The sequence below is a fragment of the Chiloscyllium plagiosum genome, chromosome 20, assembly GCF_004010195.1.
Source record: "Chiloscyllium plagiosum isolate BGI_BamShark_2017 chromosome 20, ASM401019v2, whole genome shotgun sequence".
Lineage (NCBI taxonomy): Eukaryota > Metazoa > Chordata > Chondrichthyes > Orectolobiformes > Hemiscylliidae > Chiloscyllium > Chiloscyllium plagiosum.
In genome coordinates, this window is record NC_057729.1 from 43,583,555 (window position 1) to 43,595,922 (window position 12,368).

General features: G+C 40.1%; 1 protein-coding gene across 1 annotated transcript in view; it reads left to right on the forward strand.

Moving 5' to 3' along the window:
* lama5 (laminin, alpha 5) overlaps nt 1-12,368 on the forward strand; it is a 300,746-nt gene that overhangs the window by 200,523 nt on the left and 87,855 nt on the right. The window contains exons 29-32 of the mRNA XM_043710073.1: nt 685-793; nt 3,732-3,829; nt 9,121-9,310; nt 11,007-11,133. Coding sequence (XP_043566008.1) covers nt 685-793; nt 3,732-3,829; nt 9,121-9,310; nt 11,007-11,133 — 524 coding nt within the window. The remainder of the gene's footprint in view (nt 1-684; nt 794-3,731; nt 3,830-9,120; nt 9,311-11,006; nt 11,134-12,368) is intronic.

Genomic DNA, 12,368 nt, shown 5'->3' on the forward strand with positions numbered 1-12,368 from the left:
TGCTAACCACTGAGCCTCCGTGACGCCCTATTTTGTGCAGTAATTTCTCATGTTTGCCATATGTTGTATAATTTTCTTGCTGGGAACTGCAATTTTGCTTGAAAGATTCCAAGAAACTGTGAATGTTGTGTTAATAATAAATCAGTGAATGCTGTGTGTCTTTGGACAACCATCAAACTGCGTAGACTTGATGAAACATGGTGACCGTATAGTTACTGTCATCAATTCTTCAAGAGCATTTAGGGATGGGTAATAAATGCTGGCTGAGCCAGTGACCCCCACGTGCTGCAAATGAAGAAGAAAAGTTTCAGAGTTCTCATGTCCGCAATCACTGAGAACTGAGACCGGAGTCTATGTTTTTTTCCTCATCGTCCCTTGCAAGAATTTCTCGGTGTGGTGGAAATGAAATAAACAGTCTGAATCTGGATATTTCAGGCTACGTAGCACCACTGGCCTTCCCTACCCCTCATCTGCTGCATGGCAAATTAAATAGGCAAAGAATTGGAAGTGTTTCTGTGAGATTTTGACATTCCATTATGAGTGGTGTTGAACTGAACAAATGGAACGCTGCATTATAAATAGTAAAGACTTTGGGTTGCACTCCAGACTTATGGAACAAATACTGTTTGAACCAATTTTTATTTTGCTGTCCACCTGTAATTTTAACCTTATTTTTAATTCCAGTTTTCTGTGTCATGGAGTTGCAACTGATTCTTTGAATCGTGTCGCAGTGTATGAATTACCAACTAACGTGGAACTGCAGATCGTTGCTGATTCAGCTAACATCCTCCTGGTAAGAGATCGTGTAACAAGATCAAATATGACCATTTTCTCTCTGCCTATGCTGATCCATTTAACTTTCACAAAACCCAGTCAGAGAACAAATAGGTTAAAAAGTCAGCACTAGAGGCTACCTCTATGTTTTGGAAGGGAGTTAATTGTGTATGATATTCAGTAATTCTGTGCACAGTTGGACAGTTACAGTGACTTGAAAATCCTAGTATGAGGGAGTTTTACAACAAGAAGAATGTTTCCCATCAACCTCTCTCCCTGCCAACATCAAGCCATTGATTATTACTGGCCATGGGAAACGTAGGTTTATGGGATTAGGGTGGGAGGTCGGATGCTCTTTGGAGGGTCGGTGTGGACTTGATGGGCCAATTGGCTTGCTTCCACACGGTAGGGATTCTCTGATTCTATTACTGGGCACCTGAATAGGTCACTGTAAACTGTTCAGGCTTGCAGAAGGCCAGAAATCACTTGGGTGACATATAAGAGTTGGCATTCAATACCTGTGCTGCCAAATCCTTGATACAATTGCGAGATCTTGTAGGAGCAAAAAGTAACAGCATTGTGGAGCAATACTTTTTTTTTTCTGTGACACGAGTTGCTTAAACCTGCTAATTGGTACAATGTTAGAGTATAAATGAAAAGTTAGTATTGCATCTAAATCACTAATTATGCCTTCAATATTGTTATTACTCTATTCTTACCTTTGTATTGATTGTTTAAAACAAATGCATGTTGCTATACCTGCCGGAAAATAAGATATTTTCTCTTTTCTTATATGAATTCTTCCAGGTTTATTGAGATTCTATGTCAAATTTATTTTGGGTTTCCGCTCACATAGTCAGTTAATACTCTTCATTCTTGTCAGAGTATACACACATCATCTGAGGCATAGGCAATCGAGCTTCTTCAAGCACAATGCTTCACCCTATCACTGAGAGATATGAGACCTGTAAAGACAGCCCCACCGTTTTCTTCTCTCCATTACTGGCTAAAGAAATTAGCCAGCCACTGCCTCTGAGCTTCCCCAGTGGCAAAACAAAGACTGAAATGAGCAATATGGGCATTTGTGACCAATCTGCTGACCACCCTTGCTACAGTTTCTAGACTAACAGCTGATTTTAAATAAAAATAACAATGAACCGTGGATGCTGGAAATCTGAACAGTGCAGGAGAAACTCAGCAGGTCTGACAGCCATCGGTGGAGAGAGAAACTAAGTCCAACGAATTTTCTTTGGAACTGAAAAGGAATCATTGGATTTGAAATGATACCTTCTGTGGACAGAAAGTGATCAAGTCTTCTAAGTTTCTCCAACACTTTCTATCCTGATTTTAACGAATTGCACATAATTTTAAAAAGCAATCCTGAACCATTTACCAGTTACGTTGGTATGCAGTAACCATTTTCACAGTAAAATAAACCAAAACTTAAAGCTCCTTTTAAAACAAAAACTAATCATGTTTGTGACTTGATGAAGAACTTGTTTAAGTTTGGAGTCCATAAGGGGGCTTGATGAGCAGGAACTCCCAACAGAGATAGAATCAATTGAGGAAGCATGGCATTGGTGCAAATTTTATTTCAAATCAGCACAGAAGATCTCAGATTTTCTGGATGTAATTTGTGCCTAACATTCCTCAACCCTTTGCACTGGCTTGATTGATTTTTATATCATTCTCGAGCTAAATAAAATTAATGGTTACAAAGCAGCAGAAACTCTGCCCAACAGTTCTCCTTGAATGAAACTCTTGCATTCACTGAGGGTGATTTAAGCAATCCTTGGATAAACACATGGATGATGATGGAATAGTGTAGGGGGATGAGTTTAGAATAGTTCACAGGTCCGCAACATCAAGGGCCGAAAGGCCTGTTCTGCTCTGTATTGTTCCTATGTTCTGTGTTCTACCAACTTATGTCATTAGCTTCCACAGATCAGACCGTGCCCATCAAAGAGTGTTGTTAAGAAATTGTGGACTGAAAGCCTCAGAATTCAATGCGTTTAAAGTTAAATTCAAATCCTATAGGCCCACTGCTTCCCAGCCTTGTATCCTCTCAGCAGTGTTCCCCACATGGAACATCTAATCATTAAAAACATTCCTTAGTAAGGAGCTTTAACACATTCTGTCCTAATAGTTCTCTGTTGTACTACTCTATTTTTCTTAGAGTCTCACAGCATGGAAACATGTCCTTCGATCCAACCATTCTATGCCGACCATAATCCCAAACTAAACCAGTCCCACCTGTCTGCGTTTGGCCCATTTCCCTCCAAATCTTTCCCATTCACTTACTTAAATGTCTTGTAAACATTATAACTGTACCCACATCAACCATTTTCTGTGGAAGTTCATTCCACACACAAACTACTCTATATTAAAAAAAGTTGCTCCTTATGTTTTTTTTTAAATCTTCCTTCTCTCACCTCAAAAATATGGTCCCTGGTCTTGAAATCCCCTACCCTAGGGAAAAGACCCGTGCCATTCACCTTTTATATATACACTTCATGATTTTATAAACCTCTATAAGGTCACCCCTCAACTTCCTGTGGTCCAGTGAACTAAGTCCCAGCATCTCCTTACAACTCAAACCCTCCATTCCCAGCAACATCCCAGTAAATCTCTTCTGAACTGTCTCAAGCTTCATAATATCATCCCTATAACATCTGAAAATTTTGGTTAAAATCAGATAATGGATGAACAGTACTTCCTGTACAAGTGAAGACATAGAAGCCCTCCTTTTGAATGAATAATTATAACCTATCTCCGTAGGACACAGGTGTCAGTGTGCTGACTTGTGATCACTTATTTTTCAATTTCGAGCGTTAGAAATTAGTGATTCTTAGCAATGGCTGATGGTGAATGTTGAGAAAGAACAAAGCACTCTGATTTTAAGTGAGATACAATAACAACAGGATCAAGCTGTTGCTGATTTTGTTATTTATTTGCAGAACAAAATATACCTCATACCCCATGAACAATTCACCATGGAATATGTACTGCCAGGAGTACACTGCATCAGTACTCATGGAACATTTGCACCAGACAGGTGATTGTACTGTCCAGTATGTTTTTTCCAACTTATCTGACTAATGCCAACTGGTGAGCCAACCTCTTAGTAGCTACTACTTAAGGTAGAGAGAATGTAATGTTACATTTTTATCATAAACAAATGAGAGTGTTAAAATTATTCTTTGCCTTTTCTAACTTTGCATGAGCTCAATGATGTTCTTGTAATTTGAAAGATTTCCTGAAAGAGAATGATGTGGTGTTTGGAAGGAACCAACAGCACTCAGAATTAAGTCATAGCAAGTGAGGACTGCAGATGCTGGAGATTAGAGTCGAGAGTGTGGTGCTGGAAAAGCACAGCAGGTCAGGCAGCATCTGAGGAGCAGGAGAATTGATATTTCGGACCATAAACCCTTCATCAGGAATCGTTCCTGATGAAGGGCTTATGCCTGAAATGTCAATTTTCCTGCCCCTCGGATGCTGCCAAATCTGCTGTGCTTTTCCAGCACCACATTCTCGACTCAGCACTCAGAATTAAGGCCATAAGAGCTTACAACAGAAGTAGGCCATCCAAACCATCCAGTCTCCTTTGCCGTTCAGAGAGATCGTGACTGTTCTGATAATCCTCAACTCCTCTTTCCTGCCTGTTCCTCATAACCCTTGATTCTCTTACTGATTAAAAATCTGCCCATCTCAGCATTGAATACGCTTAAGGGCCCAGCCTCTTGAGCCATCTGCAGTAAAGAATTCCATAGATTCACTACCTCTGAGAGAAGAAATTCTTCCTCAACCTTATCTGAAATGGGTGACCCCATTTTCTGAGATTATACCCTCCAGTCTTAAACACTCCCACAAAGGGAAACAGCCCATCCACGTTCACCCTGTCAAATCCCCTGAAAATCCAGTATAATATTTAATCTTTAATAAGATTGCCTCTCATTTTTTAAACTCCCATCAGTACAGACTCAACCTATCCTCATATGTCAGTCCCTCCATCATGAACTTCTCTGGACTGCTTCCAACACCAACATATCTTTCCTGAGATAAGGGGACCAAAGCTTTTGGCAGTGTTTCAGCTGTAGTTTGAGTGATACCTTGTATTGTTTTGGCAAGTATTTCCCTATGTTTTTGTACTCCATTCCCTGTGAAATAAAGGACAACATTCCATTTGGCTTTCCTGTTACCTGCTGAATTAGATTAGATTCCCTACATTGTGGAAACAGGCCCTTCGGCCCAACCAGTCCACACTGACCCTCTGAAGATTAACCCACCCAGACCCATTTCCCTCTGACTAATGCACCTAATACTATGGGCAATTTAGCCTGGCCAATTCACGTGACCTGCACATCTTTGTGACTGTGGGAGGAAACCGGAGCACACCCACGCAGACACAGGGAGAATGTGCAAACTCCACACAAACAGTCAACCGAGGCTGCAATCGAACCTGGGACCCTGGTGCTGTGAGGAAGCAGTGCTAACCACTGAGCCACTGAGGAGCAGGAGAGTTGACGTTTCAGGTGGCACGGTTTTGAATAAGGTTTATGCGTGAAGATATCCAAATTACTCTGTACTGTAGCTTTTTGCAGTCTTTCTCCAATGTAACAATACTCAGCTTTTGGTTGTGTTCCTGCCAAAGTGCATAACCTCCCTTTATGTTCCATTTGTAAAGTTTTTGCCCACTTGCATTAATGTGTCTGTACCCCTTTTCAATCTTTGTGTCATCTTCACCACTTGCTTTCCCACTTTTGTTTTCTATATTATCCACAAACTTGGCGTTAGTACATTCATTTTCCTCCTTCAAGTTATGCATATATCATAAATAATTGTGACCCCAGCACTGATCCCTGCAACATTCCACTAGTTATAGATTATGGAAATTTATCTATTTGACCTATATGCATGCTGTTGTGAGAGTTGACCATAATTTGAGCATTTAACATTTAATTGTTTGGTACATTTCAATAAATCCTTAACACTGCTCAGATTTAAGGTTCTTACTTATTGCAGACATTACACAGATCGAATGCAGTCCTTAATTTCCTGGGAGTTTTTTCCAGTTGCTATAACTTTAATGGATGGCCTGCAGGCTAGCAAGAGACATGGAATTGGGATTTTCGTGTGTCAAATCAAGTTGGCATAGAAGTGGTCAGCCAAAAACAAAATAGCATTAATAGCTACCGTGCCAGTCTGTTGCCTTATCTTGATTGTGATAATTTTGAGAGGGTGAGAAAATGAACTCCGTATGCTGTTAATCAGGCACGTTTATGTAATTAATGAGTTTGGTAAGAACCCACTGCCTAAAGTTATCAGATTTTAAGAGGTACAGGTGCCCTTCGGAAGTTGTTCAAAGCTGAACAACTCCAGTCTGTCTAGAAGAAGGAAGATAATATTGGAAATGTTTTAGGTGGTTTTCCAAAGAAGAGAGAAAGTTTTGCCAAAAGTCTTTTGGAAAACAATTAAAGTTTAAAACTTTACAATTTCCTTAATCTACCCTGGGTTTGGGTTCATGTTTTCCACCTGCCCTAGTCAGTTTGAAGATGCTGATTCCTTTAATTTCTAAAATTCGAGATAAACAGCAGCAGCAGCAGCAATGGCTGGTTCCTTGCCTTTATTACTGCCTCCACAATAGCTAATTAGCCACTTCGGATCTCGCACAAATTCGGCTTGTGCCTTAATGAAAATGTTGACCTATACGTAGCCTCCGTCAGGGATGGGTTTGCAACCGGGAAATGAGACCAGCTCTTGCCCATAGATTCTCCGGGATTTTGACGAGTCCTGTGCTGAAGTGTCTGGAGGCACTCCAGAGACCCTTCTTACAAATTCATGCAATAAAATTGCACAGAAAAAGATCAGTGTTGAGCACTGGGTCATTATGACATCACAAACATTTAAATTTGAGTTTCACCTACTCTGTTAAACACAATATAAGTAGTACCATAAAGTGTGTTTTTATTTTCCAAAACCATCAGATGTCTTAATCTCCTATTGCTGAATGATCCTTGAATACAGCTGCCTGTTTTGGCAGGTCTTACAAGAAACCCTAAATGACTGTAATTTATTGTAATAGTAATCTGAGAACATTGTATCAGGATGAAGGGCTGTTTGCAAGCTGGGACTTCATAACTTTATAATAAAATTATTTTCTGTTAACGCATGTACTCTCAGTACATCCTGTATCAGTGCTGATTCATGATATTTATAATCATGTGGAAGTGACTGCTGATAATTACCACTCCTGTTAACATATACACTATTGAAGTATCCAGTAACAAGTGCTGATGAAAGCAGGTTTGGTTAATACTTCTTTCAATCTGCATATTTTGACTTTATTTAGGTGAGCTTCCACCCAAGTAACCAGAGCTGTAGGCGATTTTGACTGCAGCCTGAGACACACAATAGTTCAGAAATGAACACACAGCACCAACAGGATACAAAAATCCAAGAACTAGACAATAACTAAATATAACTTACTAAATATTTTCCCTATTCTCATTTTTTTTTCAAGAAATCATCCATATGATCTGTTTACACACTTGGCCATATGGAAATGGCCTGGATTTTAGAATCAGAAAATGCAGAAGGTGGCCATTCAGTCCATCATTCCTGTATTCTCCTATATTTTATTTATAGCTTTGTAAATATTTACCCTTCATCTATTAAAAAGAAAATTGGTTCACGTTATTGTTGAATCTGTTTCTACAACCCTTTGAGCAGCGGATTTCAGATTGCAATAACTCATCATGTAAAAACAAAAATAATGGTATATCTTCCTGTCACCTTTGGATATTTTGCCAGTCTCACTCAATGATTGTATTGATTTTAAATTTGTTTTGTGTGATTATTGCTGCTTGCTGGCAACAATGACTTCCTATTTTCTCAAAACGTCCCTGGTTTTAAACAGCTCTAACAAATCTCCTTACAACCTTCCCCCTTTCTCCAAGCTGAACAACCTCTGCTTCTCCAATCTTTCCACGTGACTGATGTGCACCACTCCTGGACTCAATGCCATGAATCTTTACTGTACCCTCTCTAAAATATTCACACCTTTCCTAAAGTGTGATGCCCATATTTCTAGGCCATAGAAATACGAACGGGAGTAGGCCATTCGGCTCGATACTCCTCTTGATGCCAACTAGGGTTTCATAAATGTTCATAGAGTTGTATAACACGGAAACAGACCCTTTGGTTGAACCCGTCCATGCGACCAGGTATCCTAAACAAATCTCGTCAAATTTGCTAGCATTTGGCTCATATCCCTCTCAATCCTTTGTATTCGCGTACCCATCCAGATGCCATTTAAATGTTGTAATTGTACCTGCATTTCCACTTTGCTATTTATAAAACCTAGGATCCTTTACTTTTTCTTTGTTAACTTATTTTCTCAACTGGTTGTGCCTATCTCACTGATTTTGTATACAAAGATCCTCTGGTCTATTTGTTCCTCCATTTCCTCTAGAATTGCATTTCTTAGTTTATTGCTGTCATCTTTCCAAAATTTATCACAGCATGCGCCCTCCATACTAAATCCCATCTGCCACATCTTGGTCCATTCCACCAGCCTGTCCATGCCCTTGTATAGTTCTATATTATCCTTCTCATGGTGTACAACATTCCTAAGTTTTGTAACATCTGCAAGTTGTGGAAGTTGTGTGCTGTACACCTAAATCTGAGTTTACTAATATAGAACAAGAAAAGCATTGCTCCAGTGTCAACACTGCAGAGTTTGATCGTATTGTTACTCAGGTCCATGCAGGGAAGCTCAAATAGCCAGACCCAGAAGGGATGTGATTTTTGTCACAATGTCAGATATACTTATTCTCCACTCGAGACCCCCAAATAATTTCCCACCTTTGGCCTCTTCCCACTTGGAGTCCCTTTTTATATACCATCTTAACAGTTGAATAAACAGCTGCTCACCACTGATGTGTTTCCTGTCACTCAAGTCAACTTTGTGTCCGTGTTGTCACAGTCCGATCTATTCTATGGCTTCTATTAATAAAACCAAGAAGGCTATATGGTTTTTGAATGCCTTCTGAACTTGGTTGGTATATGTGCACCCCAAATCTCTCTGCCCCTGCACCCCATCCAGAATTGTATCATTTAGTTCATAGTGCCTGTCTTATTTCTTCCAACCACAATGGATCACTTCCTGCTTCTCAGTGCTAACTTTTGATCTGTTATACTTTTATTATTCTGCCATTGTCTGTGTTTTCTCTGAGTAGCTTGTTCATTTGTTTTTTGCTACATTTCTGAGCTCCATACCACTGGCAAACTTGGAAAGTATGGCTTGCATTAATGTTTAATCTTATTGTTTTGCTGTCTGCCTTGCAGTGGCTCCTGCACCACCTCCAGGTTCCAGAAGCCTTCTCAATCCATTATCCTGAGAGAAGGAGAAATTTCCTCTCCCTCGACACTGCTGCACCTTTATCCACTCAGAACCCTTGACCGACTGCAACAGCCTCCCATTCAACCACCTACCATTGTGGAGACAACTGACTTGATCTTACTTCGGTCCCCTCAGGTAAATCCTACTATATGTTTGTAGTCACAAGACCAGCAGAATTGACATAGAGGGTTAAAAGTTAGCCTTTTGAAGCTCTATAACATGGCATCCCAATTCAATATGAAGGTTAGGTCAATTTAGTAGTGATTAACTTGGCACAGATTAGTTAAAAGTCTAGCAATACAGTCTAATTTGCTAGAAGCACAATGATAAAGCTTAGAGCTATATATTGCTTATGTATAAAGATTTTATATATTATCCTCCATCAACAGTCATTGGTTCCAGACTTTGTTTTGTTGTAATAAAAGGTTTTATTTTCCTGTGCTTAAAAATGTAGAGAGACTTTAGCGAGAACATAAAGCAACAACCTGTAAAAACATGCCTCTGATCTGAAAAAAGCACAGGAAACAGCTTCCATTTATCTCCCCAGGCTACACCATTGCATCCGATCAATTTCCTGTGAATTCAAGGTGCTATTGATTTGTCAGTGAACACAGGAATTTTCAGGCAACCGGTACTCTCAGTTTATTTTTGTTTGCCAATTTTCTCATCTCTCATTTGAAAGTACTGTACACAAATATGGTACTCTGTTATGATCCAAATGCAAGAATTTATAAATGAATTTATTCTTCACTCGCTGCTCAGCTACCCATGAAATGGAGTAAGGTCACAGATTAGAGTGAGGCAGAGTGAAATAGGGAGGAAAGAGAATGTGGAACAACTAGCAGATCAATGGGAAAAGGGAAAACATTGGATTTTGGGAAGTGGTGAAAGGTGGCAAAATTATTTGGGGGTCTTCAGTGGAGAATAAGCATCTTTGACATTACTGCAAAAACCACGTAACTTCTGGGTCCAGATACCTGAGCTTCTCTACAGCAGCTGGATGCAACCATCTTTGCGAATCCAGGCTTACGATTGTTAAAGTCTAAATGTTTGCTTAAAATCTGAGCCACAAGACTTTATTAACATATTTCAATGACTGATCCACCTCAGCAGAGCATTGCCTGGACACCAACCTGCCTCCTTATTGAGCTGCAAGTGGGAATGGGAGGTGATGGCCAAGTGGTATTATTACTAAACTATCAATCCAGAGACCCTAGTAATATCTCGGGGACCCAGGTTCAAATCTTGCCAAGGCAGATGGTGGAAATTGAATTCAATAAATATCTGGAATTCGGAGTCAAGCAGTGCTCTTACAATGACCAGGAAATCATTGTCAGGTATCAGGAAAAACCCATCTGGTTTACCAATGTCCTGTGGGGAAGGAACTTGCCATCTTTACCTGGTCTGGCCTACATGGGCCTACATGACATTTAACTGTCCTCTGGACAATTGGGAATGGCCACATGTCATTAATGAATTTTAAAAACAAGCAGCTGTGGATTTTTAATAATTGCAAACGCCCCTCTCTGAACTTGTTTGGAAGTGTTTAAGCGCTCCCTTTCACGGCTAGCTCCCAGTAAGGAACAAACTATTTGGAAGAGAGCAGAACCAAATCCTAGTCAAATCAATTTTTTTGGACAGTGTGTGGAGAACAGATTCAGGGAAACAGCAAAAGGTTACATTCTTGCACTCCAATTTAGTTGAAAAGTCGAGATAGAGCTTTTTTTGCTGCAAACTAGCTTTTGTCATTTTGGAATGCAACACTCTTGTGCTATGAAAGCCACAATGAAAGGAAACCGCTCCAACAATTGATGTCCTTGTCCTTTTGCAGACTGTTGCCACCTTCAGCAGCCGTATTCCGACTCCGGGGCGATATGCCTTCGTGATTCACTTCTATCAACCAGACCACCCTTCCTACCCCGCTGAGGTACTGATTAATGGAGGCCGGATTTGGCAAGGTAATCCAAATGAAGTACTAGAGTCACCTGCAGTGACTGCAAGGTCTACTAATGGCATTTGATTAAAGTAGGCTATGTTTACTCGAGCAAGACTGTGGTTTCGTTTGATCACACCTTTGCTGATTGTGTTTTATCAGATTATGTAACATCATGTCAAGCTGGTGATAAATCAGCAGTTATTTATGTCATACCTGTTGGTCCTGCACATATAAAAATGGGAAACAACTGTTTAAGTGGTGTTCCTTTCTATCACATTGTAGTTCCTAACACAACACATGGAAGTCCCTTTAAATTTATGATGTGGAGGTGCCGGTGTTGGGACAAGGTCAAAATCGCACAACACCAGGTTCAGAGTCCAACAGGTTGATTTGAAAACACTAGCTTTCGGAGTGCTGCTCCTCCATCAGGTGCTGATGCTCTGAAAGCTAATGTTTTAAATAACCCCGTGGACTATAACTCCATGTTGTGATTTTTGACTTTTAAATTTAATAACACCTTAACTTTAGAACCATGTTTGCAATAATGAAAGGTAAAAAACAATTCAAATAAAATAATGAATAATATGTAAAGATAAAACACTGAGGTTTCTAGAAATCTGAAACAAAGTGCTGGAGTGACTCAGCAGATCTGGTAGCCTCTGCAGAGAGATTTAATGTTTTGAGTCCAGTATGACTTCTTTCGAACCCAGAGTAAAACCATGATTTACTTGTAAAGGTGGTCTCAGATCAGTGGCCATTCCTTTTGTTTTAGGTTTCACACAGCTGACAGCACTGCTGATGTGAACTAGACAGAGCTGTTAAATTCAGGCGTCGCTGAGACTGGTTTCAAAACTTTCAAATCAAAGGCATGTGAGACTTGAATTTTCAGCTGAAACTATTGAAGGAAACAGTGATTTGGAGAATCGGGTTCTGTGCTTATCTCCTGCTGACATGCAATGAAGCTTGCCTTTCATTGGACTGCTCAGACTGCACCTAAAGGGTTCTGGAATAAAACCAATCAAATACCTCTGAAAGTGACTTGGACCACACAGGTGAAATAGGACGTAGTTTACACTGCTTATTCAGGAAGCCCAAGTGCAGCACAGTCACTGATTGGTAGCAGTATACGTGGAACCATAGACTGATGCCGACAGAGTGGGTGTCACTCCTGGACTTGCTGAGGTTACCAACAAGAGTCCTTCTTAATTTATCCCCTTATCTGGGCTCTCTCTCTCATTCTCTCTGTCTCATTCTCTC